This window comes from Botryllus schlosseri, chromosome 16, assembly GCF_051294905.1.
Source record: "Botryllus schlosseri isolate E-star chromosome 16, Bs_hap1, whole genome shotgun sequence".
NCBI classification, from domain to species: domain Eukaryota; kingdom Metazoa; phylum Chordata; class Ascidiacea; order Stolidobranchia; family Styelidae; genus Botryllus; species Botryllus schlosseri.
Window position 1 is genome coordinate 227,403 of NC_137251.1, and position 19,696 is coordinate 247,098.

The 19,696-nt window shown below is 38.4% G+C and overlaps 1 protein-coding gene across 2 annotated transcripts in view; it reads right to left on the bottom strand.

Annotated features, from left to right (window-relative positions):
* Positions 1–19,696, bottom strand: part of LOC145458503 (long-chain-fatty-acid--CoA ligase 1-like) — a 62,163-nt gene that overhangs the window by 11,630 nt on the left and 30,837 nt on the right. For both annotated transcript variants that reach the window (XM_080336885.1, XM_080336886.1), the window contains 7 exons: positions 17,152–17,266; positions 16,556–16,623; positions 16,263–16,464; positions 15,497–15,696; positions 9,632–9,760; positions 4,715–4,818; positions 3,393–3,501 (listed from right to left, as the gene is read on the bottom strand). In XM_080336885.1, coding sequence (XP_080193011.1) covers positions 3,393–3,501; positions 4,715–4,818; positions 9,632–9,760; positions 15,497–15,696; positions 16,263–16,464; positions 16,556–16,623; positions 17,152–17,266 — 927 coding nt within the window. The remainder of the gene's footprint in view (positions 1–3,392; positions 3,502–4,714; positions 4,819–9,631; positions 9,761–15,496; positions 15,697–16,262; positions 16,465–16,555; positions 16,624–17,151; positions 17,267–19,696) is intronic.

A 19,696-nucleotide genomic window follows, 5' to 3' on the forward strand; every position in this document is an offset into this window, starting at 1 on the left:
TGCCGTGAATTTGTTAAAACCATGGACGCAACAAACTAATCGCGTATCAGGGGAATCGTAATAGATCAGAAGGTCGCAGCTTAGTATTGCGCTAACTAAGCAAGTAATTATGGCAACCATTGGCAATCTGTCAGTTACATCTTTGGTCGCTAAACCATGTTATTAAGGCCACTTACAGGTACCGAGTACCGTAGTGGTACGCTTCAACGATGTAACAACAATGGGCCGTTCGGCGTTCCGACATTTCAATCACTAGAACACATTCATTAATATATTTATATTATATTTATATTTGTTTCTGCTCCTATATTTGAAGATATTTGGCCATGAGATTAATAGCCTACTTATCAGAAGTACACCCGAATCCTGGATTGGAATTACAATGCTCAACCTAAAAATGTTTTGATATCAGATCAGTCTCTATTATCAATCTGTTAAATTCAAAATATTCATAGTAGCTGCAAAATTATAACCCAATAGCTTTTATGGTGGCATCGTACATTTGTCCGCCCATATGGTGTTTATATGTTATAATTAATATATATCAAGTACAAAAACAATTCTATTCAAATAGTTATAAATGTGATGATTCTTTTCTTGCCAGGCCTAAATTTATACAAGAGTAAATCACATTTTGACGATGTGTGTTTACTGATAGTCTGCTGGATCGGCTCACTTTCAATAGGACAATTCGTTCCCGCCAAATAAGGCCTTCTTGGAAAGACATAGAATACACCTATACATGCTGCGGCCCGCGGCGTCGTCAAAATTGGAAAACTGGCCCGAGAGCACATTTGAGTTTGAGACCTCTGGTTTATAGGTTGTCTATAAACTGATAATGGTTCGCCGATAATATCGATATCCCACTTTGAAAGAATTATCGGTCAGAACTCGGTAGTAGTGGGTCAGACAAGTATCATCTGAGACAGCACTGGGAGTTTTCAACTATTTCTTGTGTATTACAGGCAGAGTTGATCAAAGTAGTTATTCTTGGCGCTCAAGCACAAGTAGGCCAAACGTCCTACATTTCCACCAGGGTTTTAACCAAATCACAAGTCAATTCTACTTTTAAGCTATAGTTTCAGTCAAGTCATTTTTCATATTTTAGAAAATGACTCAAGTTGAGTCACCAAAAAAGCATGACTCCAGATATCCAGACTCCTGATTTCCACTCCAGTACAAGTTCCCCTAAAGAGTTTAAAACTGTCAAGTTGACGTGTAACAAGCCAAAAATCATGACTGTGGTAATTTTTATAAGGAGGCAAAACCTACTTCTGTACTCTTATCAAGTACAAGTACAGTATTTGGCTACCAACTACCTCTAATGACAGATGTCCAAATAAATGCTGCCAAGTTTTGGAAACGCGCCTTCCGTCTTCAATATCGGCTGTATATAAGCCTATCGAGCTTATCGGCAGGATTGTGATGACTCGAGTAGCCATTTTGGGGGAGATTCAACTTGACTCGAGTCATTGCGCTGACTTGGACCAATCTTATGACTCGACACTCAGATGGCCAAGACCAACATTTCATTGTAATTTCGAAGAATAGTAGTAGAAGTTACCACACTATGGGTATTTCGTCTATAAGTGCTGGTACTTGAAAATGCGACCAGATACTGTTAAAAGACGAGGAAAATTGGCATATGCAAAGCATTCAATATCAGCAAGCATAGTTTTGAAAAGTGGGTTCAACAAGACTTTCACTTGAAACTGAACAGTCAACAGTCAACACAATGACTGGGACTCGGACTCGAGTCATAAAACCATGGCTCGGACTCGACCCTCTGTCCGATGACTCGGACTTGACTCGGTGGCGAATTGAAAGTTGAGTCAAAACTATAAAAGTGAGATTGACTTGTGACTCGGAACATTGTGAATTGGTTACAACCCTGCTTATCGGTGTAGCGATAGACAGACATCAGTATCGGCTAAACATCCGATATTGCTCAGGCTCTACCAAAAACGATGCATATAAATTTTGCTCAATTCTAACCCTTGGAAGTCAAGTGATTGTAGTTGAACATTTTGAAAATCTGAAAAAAAATATGGTAGGAAATTCTTTCCTTACTAGGAATTTCTTCCCATACTTTTTACTTGTTGGGATCCATCTTTTGTTTCTAAGTCGAACTAACAATTTTATCAACTAGCTAGTAAAACAGGAAACAAGAAGTTATTTTTGAACAGTCTAGTCCAGAGGTCTCAAACACGCGGCCCGCCAGAGCATTTTGTGCGGCCCGCGACGACATTTTTGATTTTTATTAATTTGACAATATATAAGTGTCACATATATCTTTTCCGGTTATAAAGTGAAAATGCCCTCTTAAATTGCTCCGAAAGCCTCAAACTATTCATCAAACTTCACTATCACATTAATTGCAAACGCTACCATACAGTGGAAGATTCACTATTTCACAACATTTCCAATTCATGATGAGAGTGACAAATTGTGACCCTTAGACGGATCGTGACTGAAATTTGTGAGTTGGACTTAGACGCGACCTTTCCTAAATTACTCAGACTCGGGCTAACTCGATGGCAAAATGAAAATGACTCGAGTATACTTGGAGTAACACGGAATGCCGTGAATTTGTTAGAACCATGGACGCAACAAACTAATCGCGTATCAGGGGAATGATAGATCAGAAGGTCGCAGCTTGGTATATCGCCAACTAAGCAACTATAGGCAATCTGTTAGTTACATCTTTGGTCGCTAAACCATGTTATTAAGGCCACTTAAAGGTATCGAGTACCGTAGTGGGACGCTCAACGATGTAACAGCAATGGGCCGTTCGGCGTTCCGACATTTCAATCACTAGGACACATTCAATAATATATTTATATTGTATTTATATTTTTTCTGCTCCTATATTTGAAGATATATGGCTATGAGATTAATAGCCTTCTTATCAGAAGTATACCCGAATCATGGATTGGAATTACAATGCTCAACTATTCTTTTGATATCAGATCAGTCTCTATTATCAATCTGTTAAATTCAAAATATTCATATTAGCTGAAAAATAATACCCCGATAGATTTCATGATGGTATCATACATTTGTCCGTCATATGGTGTCTATGTCTTATACTTAATATATATCAAGTACAACAACAATTCTATTCAAATAGTTATAAATGTGATGATTCTATTCGTGCCAGTCCTAAATTGATGCAAGAGTAAATCACATTTTGACGATGTGTGTTCACTGTCAGTCTGTTGGATCGGCTCACTTTCAATAGGACCATTCATTCCCGCAAAATAAGACCTACTTGGAAATACATAGAATACCCCTATAAATGCTGCGGCCCGCGGCATTGTCAAAACTGGAAAATTGGCCCGCTAGCACATTTGAGTTTGAGACCTCTGGTCTAGTCAGTAGTCATCACGCACCTTGTCATAAAATTTATTCATCAAACGCGGTACAATCGGGAACAGAGTAGGACGCAACGTCTGCAGATCGTCAGTCAGAAGCTTGATGTCCCCTTGATAGAATCCAATGCTGGGAAGAAAATAAAGTCAGAGGCAGGTTCGCAACCAAGTCGCAAGCTTCCAAGACACAAGTGAATTCGACTAGTTGTGACACGAGTCAGGTAGAGTTGTTTTGAATTCACCACCGAGTCAAGATCCAAGTCCAATTTGTGTCCGAATCATAGGGTTACGTGTTAACTTTCAAGTAAGGTTTAACTCTCGAGTGATATCGAAAGCCTAGCATTCATAATACAGTTATTTTTATTACTCTTAACTCTCAAGTGGTTCTCAACCTTTTGGACAGGACCCATCAACCTTCAAAAAGCAAAATCCCCACAAAAGTTAATTATGGCAACTGCATGCATATGTTGATGTAATATGGGAAACTTGATCTAATGATGACCTTTAGATACTAGATATTAATATTTGGTATGTGGTTCTATTGACGTTTCTTTCCAGTTGAAGACCACTAATCTTGAGTGTGAAGGTTCGGTATCCTTGGAAAGAAATGACACTTTCCTGTTTGCTAGAATCTCTGTTAGGCTGCCGAGTGTCGCTTAATCACACTGTAGAATTCAACAATGTTAGTTCAAAAGACTAAGTTAGCTTCCATATAAAACTTGCACGAAACGAATTGTAAGCTACTTCTTGACTCAAGCACCAGTGTAACGCACGGCCAAAGTAGATGATAAACTCTTCTAATCACTTCGGAATATAATTGTATAGTATATTGATATGAGCCCAAACATTTTTGGCTGACACTCGTCAGGGCTAATCAGCGAAAATTAATAGAGGATTGGTGGGAACATTGTACAATGTACATCAGCAATCGTATACAATAGTTCTTTCCGATTCTCTACTAGTTGATGACGATTGCCCGTGACGAATGTCCACCGAAATATTCGGGTTCCTTTGTATATTGAAGTTACTGTTCTACATGATGCACTTCGAAATATATTTAACATTCAATGTTGATGAAACGCCCAACTTGTTACATTTTGGAATTGAGATCGAAAATCCCAACACATCCTGCAGGCTGGCAAGAAACTTCCACGGACCGACAGTTAAAACCACTGATATAGAATGTCTCGAGTCCGGGTACAAGTTGAGTCAGTTTACATTTTCAAGAAAAAGATCCGAGTCAAGTCGAGTCAAGGAAAAATTGCGACTCGGGTGACATGACTCGAGTCATTACAACACGGGTCAGCAGACGTCAAGGAATGATAGCACAGTCGAAATCTCACCTTGCACCCTGCATGAAACACAGGGTTTGAACGATCTTCTCAAAAGAGTGAGCCAGAGGCAGATAGGAATAATGGACGTCATCGACACGGACGTCTACGGCACCCTGAGAAAGTATCTCGACTTGTCAACCACGCAAATCAACAACATACATAACAATTAACAAAATGAAATACATCGTAGGATTCTCAAAATATACCTTTTTATTTCCCATATTTGCGGCTATAAACGAAAATTATTAGGTTGGTTGAAATACGTTGCACACCAAATTTGACCAGCAGTGAAACTATTGCAGTTTGAAAATTTTAAATTTATTATAAATAAATTTTAAAAAACATTCAAATATTACCGGCTAACCCATGAAACTGTTTAGTTGTCTACAAAAACTATGCAAATAAAATTGACTCAATTCCAGCTCGTAGAAGTAAAGTTATTCAAGTTTTTCATCAATAATTCTTAGATTACTCACAGTAAATACGATTTTTTTAAATCCACGATTTCCAACTGCAATAACTTCGCTTCAGCCACTGAAAATTGAGTCAAATTTGCTATGTATCGTTTCATTAAACTACCGTACTTGACAACTCCATGACAGTACAGACAGCAGAGTTGGATCAATTGTAATTTGTAATTGTAATTGAATGTAATTATAACATTTTTCAATGTAATTGTAATGTAATTGTAATTGAAGCATTTTTATTTTGTGTAATTGTAATTGTAATTGTAATTTGACAAAAATTTTGCTCAATTACAATTTCAATTACATTAAATTGCTATTGAGACCTGACAAGCACAACATAAAATAATTGACTTATAATGCATTCTCTTTAAATGTCGACAAGGAATTTGGTGGATCCATTCGCGGAAACCCTTGACTGCGCCCTTGCGGGCGAAGTTTTTTGTATTGTTACCGCTATGCTGGCCTTGGCTGCCATTGTATACAATTTTTAGATTACTAACCAACGGATGGATTCGCAACACGTGACTCACGATTGAATACGCCGAGAAGCGAAATGCTGAGCCGGCTAAAAGCAGCAGAATTGATAGTCCCATAGCTGGCGATCCAAGCGTCGAAATTTGATATGTATGGTCCTAATCGAAAGCTAGTGTCGCACTGATTCCGCAATAAAAGTATATTTCCAGGCAATGGTACCATCCCAAAATAGTCGTGAAAGTCTGGGAATAGGCATTGTTCTGAACAATCGCTGGGCGTAATTGGTAATTGTTGTGGTCATGCTGCTGCAGCGCTCTCACTTTTCAGAACAGTCGGCCTTAAACGGCTATTTTGGAGCAGTTACATTGCCCTGACGAGATTTTATTTTGTATTTTCGGAATTAGTACAGCAATAGCTTACGATAAAAACCAGATGCATCAAATTTGGACGCATGGATCGCCAGCTCTAGGACTACAAAGTTTGCTGCTTTTAGCCGGCTCTGCAGTACGTTTGTCGGTGCATTCATCCGTGACTCACATCTTGCGCATCTATCCGTGGGTTGGCAATCTACAATACGATTTCAGATCACGATGCTGCATCGTTACTTCGTCTGGCTAACTAACCAGACCACTGGATATTATATAACGTCTTATCTGACAGAGCACGGTTTTGTTTTTACTCCTCATCCTAATTCCTACGTCCCTCGATAAAAATAATATTATTTCTTTAATTATATACTATATACGCAAATCCAACACGTGCATATATTATAATACTTTTTCAACGACATACTGCACCCTATCCTTAATCCTAACCCATAGGAAATTAGGTAAATAACATTTTACATTTCCAATTACGTGAGCCATAATTACCGAGCATACAAAACACGCTTATATTACGTCACAATGACATCTTACATAGCATACTATGTACGCACATAAACGCATTTATTACTACACAATCTGAACTAGACTTGAATTGTTGTTAAATACGACGCTACGGTTGTCAAGGAGCACGGTTGAATTTATGATTATTCAATTACATGTTCAACAGCAGCAATTGTAATTGTAATTGTAATGTAATTGAAGCGTGCAAGGAGTAATTGTAATTGTAATTTGATATTTTTAGCATGGAGTAATTGTAATGTAATTGAAACATGCATGAAAGTAATTGTAATTGTAATTGAACTGAAATAATGTAATTGATCCAACTCTGACAGACAGTGCAATTTGTTATTTTTATAGGCCTAGTAAATTCAAAATAAATCCGCTCTGACAGCATCCCTCCTACTATTCGGTAGAAGATTCAAATTTGGTGTGTAGCGCTTTTTAGCCAACTTTTAGCTACCAGCAGTGAAAATTTGAAAACAAAAGTTATTTTTGAAGAACCCTAACACACAGTTATGCTAAGTATATAGCAGAGGCTGGCAACTTGTGCAGTAGGCGTGCCGGGTATGGGAAAATGGAGTGCTGGGCGGGCCGGATTCCTAAATCAATACATTAAACATGTATTCGTCCACCAATAAGATAAACTGTCTTCATTGTAAAATTCAAGTTTGAACCATGTATAGACCAAAACATTACATTCAATGAATTTATAGACATAATGTAGGCCTACTCCAATAGCTGATGAAGTCATTGAAACATCTGTGGTCGATAAAAGTAGTGATCAGGTTCTTTGATCTCTGGCTGCCGGTATAGTGCACACAACAGACAAAAAAACACAAGAATAATTACCACTATTATTTGTGTCCGAAAAAAAAAGAACTACTGTCATTACAATTGGACGCAGTCAGCAAGTAGTGGGGGTGGGGGATTGCAGCAGGTTGCGCTGCACTGTCTGCGGGGAGGGGGCAGCAGGCCGCTCAAAATCACGTCGATCATGTTGCCCGTCCCTGGTATAGAGGCTCGATACAACAGATTCACCAAATCCGAGCCAACCAACCCAGCTAATCACAGTCGCAACCCTCAAAAGCTCTTGATTACCCAATAAAAAATACAAATGTGGGAACAACATACACAGCGTCATGAAATAAATTACTAGAAATGAAGCGAATAAAATAAGGTCACGGCAATACAATTTACTGGCAGTGTGACAACAGAGAATCGAAACATTGTTTTTCAAACTTGCAAGAATAAAAATTAAGGATATCAGACTTGTACAAACGACTGGATTTTTAAAACTTGCAACTACAACTAATGAGTGAGCTAACCAGAGGTAGTCAGTAATGAAGTACTTCTACTTTTTGGAAGTTCTCAAGTAGTTTTCCTCTACTGGTACTTACTCAAGTAGATCTGGTTTTCTCTACTCCTACTTCGTAATATTTTGTGATCTACTTACTTATCCCTATTTTCAGTTTGTCAAGTAAAAGTAGTTTAATCCCCAATACGAAAGATAGCCTGAGGAATTTCGGGGCTGTTTTCAGGAGTACCAACATTTAATATTCATAACAGTCAAGTAAAGCCCAGAAATTTTCGGTCGCGCACAGTAGTTATGGAGTGACAAATATGTTTTCGCGAAAGTATCAGTGAATATAATTTAGGTACCGGATTGCTTGATTCCACTCACACCGCATTGGCGCCCATATCAAATATTTCATCACAGTAAATATGGCCCAGCATAACGTTTGAAACTATCATTTTGCAATCTAGCAATTACTTATCATATCGTAATCTAGCAGCCCGTGACGTGTCCTGCTAATCTGGAAAATCCGGCTTTTTTAACGTTACACCAGTTTTAGCAGATCATATTTGAAGCTTCATGGACAAAAGACATGAAATATATTTTCCGCTTTTTAGAAGTGGTATTTGTATTTCACTTCCAATTCCGAGTATCATACTTTGAGTTTGAATTACTTTCAGTTCTTTTGTCTGAGGAACCTACATGTTGAAGGATAAAAGCAAGTGTAGTAATGCCTCCATATTTTCCGAAAATAAAGCTACACTAAATATAAATTTTACGATCCACAATATTTTTTATTAAAGTATACTAATTGCGCAAAGTGTTGAAAACGTATCCAATGCAACTTTTCCGTATTGCTCTTCGCCTAAACTAGGGGCCTTATAATATGGGATAGGGTGCCATGCCATGATTTTCTCTAAAATGGGGTCTTCTAGTAAACAAAGGGTTAGTATCGCATTTTCATGTCAATACTATAGTTTGCATCCCATAATGCGAAAGAATGCTTATTCTGTCGAAAATTGATACTTCCTGGGATGCATCAATACGAATCAAGCTCTTTGCACCTTCGTCAAAGCTCAATTCGCAGCTTTTGACAGTCCATGCAAACAAATGAAGACTGTTTTCAAAACTACTTACTTACCTGATTAGATTTAAAGTCAGTCAATTCTACTTCTACTTCAAGTAGTTTTCGGTGGCTTATGGAAGAAGTACTTCTACTTGTACTTGAGTAGATTTTTTCGTCGCATCTTCTACTTCTACTTGAGTAGCTTTCTTGACTACTTTGACCACGTCTGGATCTAAAACAAAACTTTCTACTATCTGATGCTGCGAATTACTGAATTGCAAAGTAATGCCAAAAAATATGAGATATAGAATCAGAATTTCAAAAGAACATGGATTTCGAGTTTGAAATGCGAGGAGTTCGACCCCCAAAACCCAGCTCCTGGCAACAGCAATGTTAGTAATAATGACTCTGGTATCACGATTCACCCAAAACGACGACATGTGCGTCTAGTTCTTCCACGATTTTTTGGGAATGTGCAATTATGACTTGAACCCCCCCCCCCCCACACACACTTTTGAAAAACAGAAACTAGAAATACAACTAATCACTTTTCAAAATCAGAAACTACAACTAGAACTACGCACTCCTCAAAATCCGCTTCCAGAATAACATGCGAGTCACTTATCGAATCTGCAACTAGAACTACTGACAGAACTAACAGTTGATTGGCTGCCAACTAAACTACATTGGTAGTCTGTACAAGTTAGGTACATACACCGCTAACTAAATGATACGTACTTTGCTTCCAGCACAGTAGATCGCTGAAGCATTGGAAATGAGTGATCCGTGCGTCTGCATGACGCCTTTCGGGTTCCCGGTAGTTCCGCTCGTATAGCAGATGGTGTGCAGATCCTCTGGTTTCGGTGGCTGTCAAGTAAGGTAACACAGCTGCTATTGAGAATACGCTCAAGAAAAGGCTGTCCACAATTGAATAGCATGGTGATGATGAAATGAACCCGAATATTTTTAACTGACACTCCTCAGGGGTAATCGTCACCGACTAGTAGAGAATAGCGAGATTTATCTCAATATCAATCTATTCACAGGGACCCAACTCGCGTACCACCCCTTCAGAGCTCGCATCAAGATATGGGTTCATGTCTGAATTGGTCTACGGCAGCTTCTTCGAATTAGATCATAATTGGAATAGCTACACATAGCATATTTCCAAATAAGATTAAAACTAGAATTAAGGCACACAGTTGTTTCCAAATTAGATTAAGATTGAAATTGTAGGCACAGTTCTTTCCAAATTGGTTTACAATTAGAATTATAGCTACATAGTTCTTTCTAAATTAGATTACAATTAGAATTATAGGTACACAGTTCTTTCTAAATTAGATTACAATTAGGATTATAAGCACACAGTTCTTTCCAAATTAGATTACAATTAGAATTATGGGTACAAGGTTCTATCAAAGTTAGATTAAAATTAGAATTATAGGCACACAGTTCTTTCTAAATTAGATTATAATTAGAATTATGGGTACAAGGTTCTATCAAACTTAGATTAAAATTAAAATTATAGGCACACAGTTCTTTCTAAATTAGATTACAATTAGGATTATAAGCACACAGTTCTTTCCAAATTGGATTACAATTAGAATTATGGGTACAAGGTTCTATCAAAGTTAGATTAAAATTAGAATTATAGGCACACAGTTCTTTCTAAATTAGATTACAATTAGGATTATAAGGACACAGTTCTTTCCAAATTAGATTACAATTAGAATTATGGGTACAAGGTTCTTTCAAAGTTAGATTAAAATTAGAATTATAGGCACACAGTTCTTTCTAAATTAGATTACAATTAGGATTATAAGCACACAGTTCTTTCCAAATTAGATTACAATTAGAATTATGGGTACAAGGTTCTATCAAAGTTAGATTAAAATTAGAATTCTAGGCACACAGTTCTTTCTAAATTAGATTACAATTAGGATTATAAGCACACAGTTCTTTCCAAATTAGATTACAATTAGAATTATGGGTACAAGGTTCTATCAAAGTTAGATTAAAATTAGAATTCTAGGCACACAGTTCATTCTAAATTAGATTACAATTAGAATTATGGGTACAAGGTCATATCAAAGTCAGTTAAAATTAGAATTATAGGCACACAGTTCTTTCTAAATTAGATTACAATTAGAATTATGGGTACAAGGTCATATCAAAGTTAGTTAAAATTAGAATTATAGGCACACAGTTCTTTCCAAATTGCTTTACAATTAAGATTATAGCTACACAGTTCTTTCCAAATTAGATTACAATTAGGATTGTAAGCACACAGTTTCTTCCCAAATAGATTACAATTAGAATGATAGCTACACAATTCATTCCAAATTGAAATTACTGATTTTATAAGAACTTTACCATTGAATGAAATGACGAATTAGAAAGAAAAGGTAGCGTGAAGTTCAGTTCATATCGAATTAGAATCCATCCTCACAAGCATGACATTTGGTTGAATTGTAAATATATGCATACCATGCTTGGCTCTTTGACAACAGCTCTGCTATAACATTTTCAGGAGAACAATAAAATAGATTATAATCAAAATAAGAGCATAGAAACATTCGACGAATTAGATGATAATTAAATTATTGGCATTTAGCACTAATCAGTCTGACCAGACAACTAGAATTATATAGTTGTCCAAGTGAGGTTGCAGTGTTGTATTGCTCACCCACAGGCCCCACCTGTTTACCATATCTTTCCTAGCAAGTGTCTTGAAGTCGTATATTCACAAAATGCAGCGCCGCTTGGTGCTGCACAAAATTATAAAACAGATGGTTCATGGTGAGGCTTAATTTCGAAAGAAAACAAAATTGTCAAAACTCAAGACCCAACATCAGGACCAACTCCAACTCCACGTAACATGCTAAGCTGGCTTCTCCATGCTCAGAGGTAACAAAGAGCATGAAGAGTACGTGTGTTGATTAATTTGCCGTCAGAATTGTATAGTACAGTGCTTTTCAACCTTTCTGAGCTCCATTCGCACTTTTTTTGTAAAATAAATTTCATTCGCACAAACTGATCGAAAATTGATACCAAGTGTCTCATTAAAAAGGCAACTTTTTTCGCTCGTTTTGCTTTCAACTATTTCACTAAAACCCTTCTCGGCCAAACAATGATGTTGGGAATTTGTACAAGAACGTCTACTAGTGCTTGGATGCTGACCAGGTCTTATAATCTGTTCTGCACTCTCTTCCAAAATACAGCGAATTTTTCGCGAGTGAAAAATGCTTTCTGGCAGAAATAGTTTTTGGGAGCTTCCACAAAGGTCCCGCGAGGCTCCAGTTTGTCGGAAGGATGAAAAGCCCACATGTTTGTGTTGAGGCTTTTGCCTTATGTCTTTGGAACATAAGATGCAAAACGATCAAGACACATTAGAGCTCGCTACCTTATGATACGTTTTACTGTGCGTTTTACTCTTTAGCTCAATCTAACTTGAGAATTCATAACAGTTTATTAACGGTAAAGCTGCTTTTAGACTGCCACCAAAATCTGAGTTTTTGTGGCATCTCACGACCCGAGCCTCACCCATGAAAAGGAATTCATTTTTAATATTACTGTTGTAAGTTACGATGTTACGGGCATGTATGACATAGAGAACGCGTACACCACAATTCTACTCACGACAGCTCTACAAAACATGTATGACGCACGCGATTTCAAATTGTTAGCCAAAACTTTACGTCTTCATGTGCCCGACGCTGAAGGGATTAGCCTCGAAATGAATGAATCTCATAGGCCTGAACAAGATCGTTGCACACCCCTACACTAGTTCATCCCAATGGTCTCCGACCATGTTTTCCAGAAAAAACAGTCGGACAAATCTTATCATGAACTATGATGATAAAGTTATATTTTCTGCGTGTCTCGCTTATTGGCTACAGTACCCAACACAGTGACCTTGGATATGTAAAACCTATCGCAGGATTTTTTGCAATAAACATACATACATATTAACAGATAGCACCGTGTCGACCCAAAATTATACCCTTTGCGGTCCATACTTTAATAACCCGTGAAGTGGTAAAAATTTGCGTTACAGTAACTCGCAAATGTGAGTCTGTAATGATGGTATTTACTACTATCGTCGTGTCTCGCGCTTATCGAACAGTTATTACGAACATATGATGATTGCTTAGCGAAAGAGAGCGGAAAGTCAATTTGAAGTCATTTTTCCAGCCTGTCGCAGGCTCAGACGGGCTGATATATTGTATGTATGCCACTATAGAGTTTGTAGATATCTCTATACTGCCACTAAACCAGCTTCCAAACCAGGCTTTTGGTTACGTAGTAATTATAGTGCGGGAATATTAATTCACTACGGCTTGTGAGAGCAACGATTAGTGGTGTGTCGTATTAAGTTTTACAATTGCGTCGCAACTACAAAAGTTACACTGACCTTAAATTTCCAATAAGGTTTATTTGAATTATTCAGTCAGAAAAGTGAACAATTAACCACGATTTTCATTCGCACTTGATCCGGATTTTCATTCGCACTATTCGCACCACCTTCGTCATTCGCACTGCAATTTTTTTCATTCGCACAAGTGCGAACCGTCACACAGGTTGAAAAGCACTGGTATAGTATATTCATATTGAAATGAACCTAAATATTTTCGGCTGACACTCGTCAGGGGTAATCGTCAGCAACTAGTAGAGAATTGGAAAGAACATTGTATATCAACAATCGTATCACAAAATATGACGTCACCAGCATGAAAGAGATAGCGGTCAATGTACTATTTTTAGGTGGTACACGAGCTCCTTTTGTTGACAGAGTTTTGGTTGGTGTATTTTGATAAAAGTCGACTCCAAGGCACACAAATGGAATTGTGAACGGCCTCGCCCAACGATTCGAAATCGGTCGTCTCGATAATTATTCGCACAAATCGGATTATCTAACAGATGTTTGCCGATGGCAGAGTTAATGGCCATTTATCGGTCAGCATCAATCTTAAGCGGATGAGTTAAGGGTGAGCTTTTCACCGAGCGTGATGCACGTGTTCTGATGAAAGTGGGGACATGTTGGTTTATGCGTTCATGCAGACGTTTTGACGTTCTTCCCACGTAGCCACAATCACAGTTTGTTTTTCTGCGTTGAATTGCGTTAATTTCCTCTCTATGCCACGGCTGATGACGTGTTCACGTGCATAGAGCGTTGATGATATGTTGAATGTTCGGATAAAAAACGTCGAGACGACGGATTTCGAATCATTGGGCAGGGCCGTTCACAATTCCATTTCTGTGCCTTGGAGTCGACTTTTATCAACCAAAACTCAAAATTTTGAAATGGGTGTTATTTAGAGATTATTGAGGGTACTATAGGTATATATACTATTGAATAGTATATTCATGTTGAAATGAAACCCGAATATTTCCGGCTGACACTCGTCAGGGCACACAAGTGGAAGTAGAAGTGACTTGGGGTCGACTTTTATCAAAATACAACAACCGAAACTCTGTCAACAAAAGGAGTTCGTGCACCACCTAAAAATAGGACATTGAACACTCTCTCTTTCATGCTGGTGACGTCATATTTTGTGATACGATTGTTGATATACGATGTTCTTTCCGATTCTCTACTAGTTGCTGACGATTACCCCTGACGAGTGTCAGCCGAAAATATTCGGGTTCATTTCAATATGAATATACTATTCAATTGTATATTGAAGTTCTGTACCTCGAAGAAGCTAGTCAGAATTGTGCAAACAACCAATACAATAATTGACGCTACTAAATATGTCACTGCATTTTTTTCGTAGTCCTAGTTCCAGTTGCACATTTTAAAAATTGATCAGTTTCAGTTATAGTTGCACATTTTGAAAAGTGCCTAATTTTAGTTGCGCATTAAAAATATAGTAGTCATCAGACTCATCACTACTAACAGTGACGTAGCCACTAGCCGGGGGATTATAGTTGGGAGTCAGAAACCCCTCTCATTTCAGAATTGTGCTGATGTCAGTGTGGCAAACCGATCCGATGCGGAATCGGCTGGATTGAGTTTAGCTAGGCTAGGTATTTGTGTTTTAGTTCAGATATGGGAGGATCATTAGTTTTAGTTCTGGTTTTCTTAGCAGTGCTAGTTCTGGCTATGCATTAAAAAAAAACAATTTAGTTGCCGAATAACGAGAAAACATGTCGTTTAGCGCGAATCGTGATACCGATGTTCTGTTGTGTTATTTTCTTGCAGCCATTGCTAGCTCAAAGTCTTCCCTACTAATAGTGGGTTTTGGGGGTCTAAACCCCTTTGCTTTCGAACTTGCCCATGACAAAATAAAGAGGAATAGGCTGCTTTGAAATTAAATCTAGTCAGATATGTTTTAGTTAGTTGCGGATTTAAAAAAGTTCTGACACCTAGTTGCAAGTCTTGAAAAGCGAGTAGTTTAAGTTGGTAGTTGCACATTTGAAAATCCCTTGGTCTGTACAAGTCTGCCCCTAAGCCAAGGCCGCCCACTGTACAGAGAGCGAGAGAGGTGACATGAATGAAAAGAACACTAACAACATTTTTTACAACGCAAGGAGTAAACAAGTTAGAAAATCCGCCGTAGTTAATTTTTCCAAGGACCTCCAAAAATAATTCGGACGTACCACAAAATCTTTTCTGTGCGATTTGCCGAGTTCTTCAATTTCGGAAAACAATAGAAGAGCAGTGTTCCGCTCGGATGCTTTCTGTCTCACTGAATCAGAGGCTTCTTCGACTAGGATTATGGTCTTGACAAAGATGTCCGAACAGTCGAGAATTTTCAAAGCCTTCTCACATTTGTCAACAATTATATATTCCAACTCGCCTGTTAAACAAAATGACCAGTCGGTAAACCACCTATCAATTTATAATTAGAGCTGGCAAAACCAAGTGCCTCAGTGATTCGACTCTGAACCGGGTATTTGCCTTCAGGTGTTCGAGTTTCACTCAATGGAACGTCTAAAGCGTATGAAAGAATTGAGCAAAGTTAAAATATGTACCTTTTATGCGACAACAAAGAATATGATGCCAGTTCGAAATCACATTATAGATAGTTTGGTATTTTTCGACCAAGCCTATTTCATTGCCATGGGTTGATCACGACCTGACAGATATGCCATTCCCACTAACACGCGTAGCTTTGTAATTCATGTTTCATATGCTGCAATATGACCCATCAAGGTTTCCACAGTGGAAAACAGAATCGAAACTTTCATTTTCGTTGATAAATGCACTTTTAGTGGCAACAAGCGTATCATTTTAGTACTCGAAAAATAATCTCCCATAACTCGACTCAAATTATTAGAACACCCGGATCAGATTCGAGTGCTCAAATCATTGCGTCCAGCTGGTGCTATATTTACAATGGCATCAAAAAAGCGATTTACTAACATTGTTCGACGATCCACTTTATGGCTTGCGGGCCAAGCGTGTCGTATAACGGCACAACCACCATGGAGTAACCGTTACAAGCTTTCTCGGCCACAGTCCACTCTACTCTATTTTGAGAGTAGATTCCAATTCGCTGATCTGGATTCGCTTTCGCTCCTTTTTCAAGTAGACCTGACCCAAAGTTTTGAGCTCGATCTAGAACCTGTAACGGAAACGAGGGAGGGGGTCTTTTATCTTGGTATATGCCCCATAAAAAAAAAATCTCCAATGAGTAAAGACTTATCTCCTCATACCTCTTGATATGTGAGCCACTTGTAAGGCTGGCCGGGTCCAGGACGGTAGCCAAGGCAGTTTCCGTTATCTAGAGGAATATATCATTTCATCCAGGGTTGTTACCAAGTCACAAGGTTCCTAGTCCCGAGTCAACATTATACAAGACTATAGTCTTGACTAAGTTCAAGTCATTTTCAATTAACAACCAAGTCAAGTCAAAGTCGGGAGCAAATGGTCGAGTCCGAATCATAGTGCTGAGACTCGATTTTCATTCCCAGTCAAAGTGTTCATTGTTCATTATCCAGTTGAAATCAGGCCCAACTCACTTTTTTTGAAGCTCTCGGGCGATATCGAAGGCCTCGCATTCATAATATGCTCATTTTTCACACTCTAAACACGCTTAATAAATAAAAGACAGTTTCTGAACCTATTTTTCAAGTATCGGACCTAATATACGATACTTGAATAAGCCATATACAACATGTCGAGGCATGTACAATCACTATAGTACAAGTCAAGTCATTCTCCTTTCTTATGAAAATTACTCGAGTCAACGCGATGAAACATTGTGGCTCGAATCGTGACAGCCCTAGTTGAAACGTGCACTTCAACTCACTTGACGATTCAAGTCCTTTAAGGAAGGCTTCATGCTGTGTCCGTGCGTCTTCGTACAAGAATTCCATCAGTTTCCCATCTTTGACCAGTGGCGAACACCTGATTCCCTGTTCCTCCTGCCATCACAGAGAATGTTTTTATGAGATGACTAACGCACACCAAATCATGTAATTAAATTAGTTTGACATTGCTTGCAAGCGCAAGCGACATTAACATTCATTCATTGAACGGATTGAAAATCTTTACCCCAACCCAATGGGGTCATGCGTCTTAGCTAGGTTTAGCGCCAAATAGTTTTAAAAAATTTGTGTCCAGTTGGGTTGCTAAAAAATAACTTTTCCCTCGGATTCCAGAGATTCACTGATTAAATTGTTTGGTCAATTTCAACCGGTGAACGCACAAGAGTTTGAAAATTTTAAATTTATTAAAAATAATTTTAACAAATTGTTCAAATTCTACTATCAACTTCATGAAATCGTTAAGTTGTTTAAAATAACTATGCTTACCAATTTTCTTTCACTTCCAATCAGTAAGGAAAGGACGTAGTTTATTTTTGTCCTTGATGTTTTTGCGGCATATACACCGACTCATCAGACACATACACACGATCTGTGCATATGCATACCATGAGCGCATGTGTATATGCCGCTGGGAGAGGAAGGTGCAGATATAGCCTTTTTACGGCTTTCTAAGTCATGCACCACCCCTCCATGCTATCCCAGTAATGCATGAGCGCCAAGCAGGGAAGTCATGGATACCAGTGTTACCAATCAGGTCTTTGGTCTGACCCGGCCAGGGATCGAACCCACGACCTACCGATCAAGAAGCCGGACGCTTAACAATTACGCTATATTGTCGGTAACAATTAGTAGGGTAAGTTTTTGTTGCACTAAAATGCGAGAAAGTTGCACTTAATTTTCACAATAGTTGCAGTAAAAAGTTGCATTTATAATTTTTGTAGAATTATTAGCGTATGAGATACTCGAAAGGTTCCGTAGTATAACCTAGTTTCTGTGGAGCTGTCAAATTCGTTACTTTGCCCTTTAACGGCATTTTCCCGGCACACAGCAAGAAAATTATGTAATGCGTGAATAATTTTCGCCAACAAGGCAGCATAGCAACGACCCCTCCCCCTAAAACAAGTCGAATAACACATCCCAAACATGATGGTATAATCTACAGCTGCAGCACTAAAGGCTTATGGGATTTAAAAGATAGAATTAATAAAGTGATCCATTTACATATTGTTCGGGCACGGTCGTGCTTGGCAGGGGTAGTTGAACTTCTTGCTTGCAAACCATTGTGTCATAGATAACAGTGACATGCAGTTAACCCATCATATAGCTCTTTGGGTTGCCGGTGAACTCGGCCCAAACTCGCACTTGGTGAACTCGGCCCTTGCTGAATTCGGCCATTGGTAAACTCGGCCCTCGGAAAATTTTGTAATAAAGTGTATTAAAAGCTATTATGAATTATTAAACTAATAATAGTATTATCAAGTGATTCGTCAATCTTGTATGAAGGTCAGGGCATATGCAGATCACGCAGTCACGGGGTGATTAGATCACGTGATCACGTGATCACGGGTAGCGCAAGCGCGGGAGATAACGCGACGTTCGCATATCGACCACGCATGGTCGGCTCAGTGTTGATTTGACTTGGTCACTTGCAGAGATGCCACTCCTGGGTTTTTCCACCCAGATCTGGGTTTTTTGAGCATCACCTGGGTTTCTGGGTTTTTATCCTTGAAATCTGGGTTTTTTCCAGTTCGCCAGGTCAGTTTTACGCTCGAAAATTAAATGTTAGATTATGGTCGCAATATCGTAAAATGCACGCCCTTCAGTTCGCCATTGTCGATGGATTTTGCTGTTATTATAAAGACAGAGTGTTGAGAATCTATTTCACTACTAAAATGAGAGTCTTCGGCTTGATGCGATGGAGCTTCATTGAATGGTAACTTCCAAATCGCAGAAAGTCATCTTCATATAGGACGATTGCCATAACGAACTCGGCACTTGGTGAACGTGGTGAACAATTCGGCATGTATCGATGAATATCATGTAACTGTATGGTATGCACACGCACATGAACAGACCAGGTGATGATCCGACTAATATAATCGTATTGTTATCTGAGTATATTTATAGTTCCAACAGGGACACTCAGAGAGAGAGAGAGAGAGAGAGAGTTAGTTAGTTAGTTAGTTAGTTAGTTAGTTAGTTAGTTAGTTAGTTAGTTAGTTAGTTAGTTAGTTAGTTAGTTAGTTAGTTAGTTAGTTAGTTAGTTAGTTAGTTAGTTAGTTAGTTAGTTAGTTAGTTAGTTAGTTAGTTAGTTAGTTAGTTGGACACCCCTAGCAAGTTAATCAGAGGCATTGGTTATCAGCACATTCGAACCCTAAACCTAAGTCCCTTACCCTAACCCCGAATTTCATGATTTGACAGTTATTTATTTCCACTATGCATTGGTCTGTGATCATTCCAAATAAAAGTGATTGTCGTAAGATTAATCAATCGAAAGCTACTTTCAATCTATTCAGCTCGCTGAAA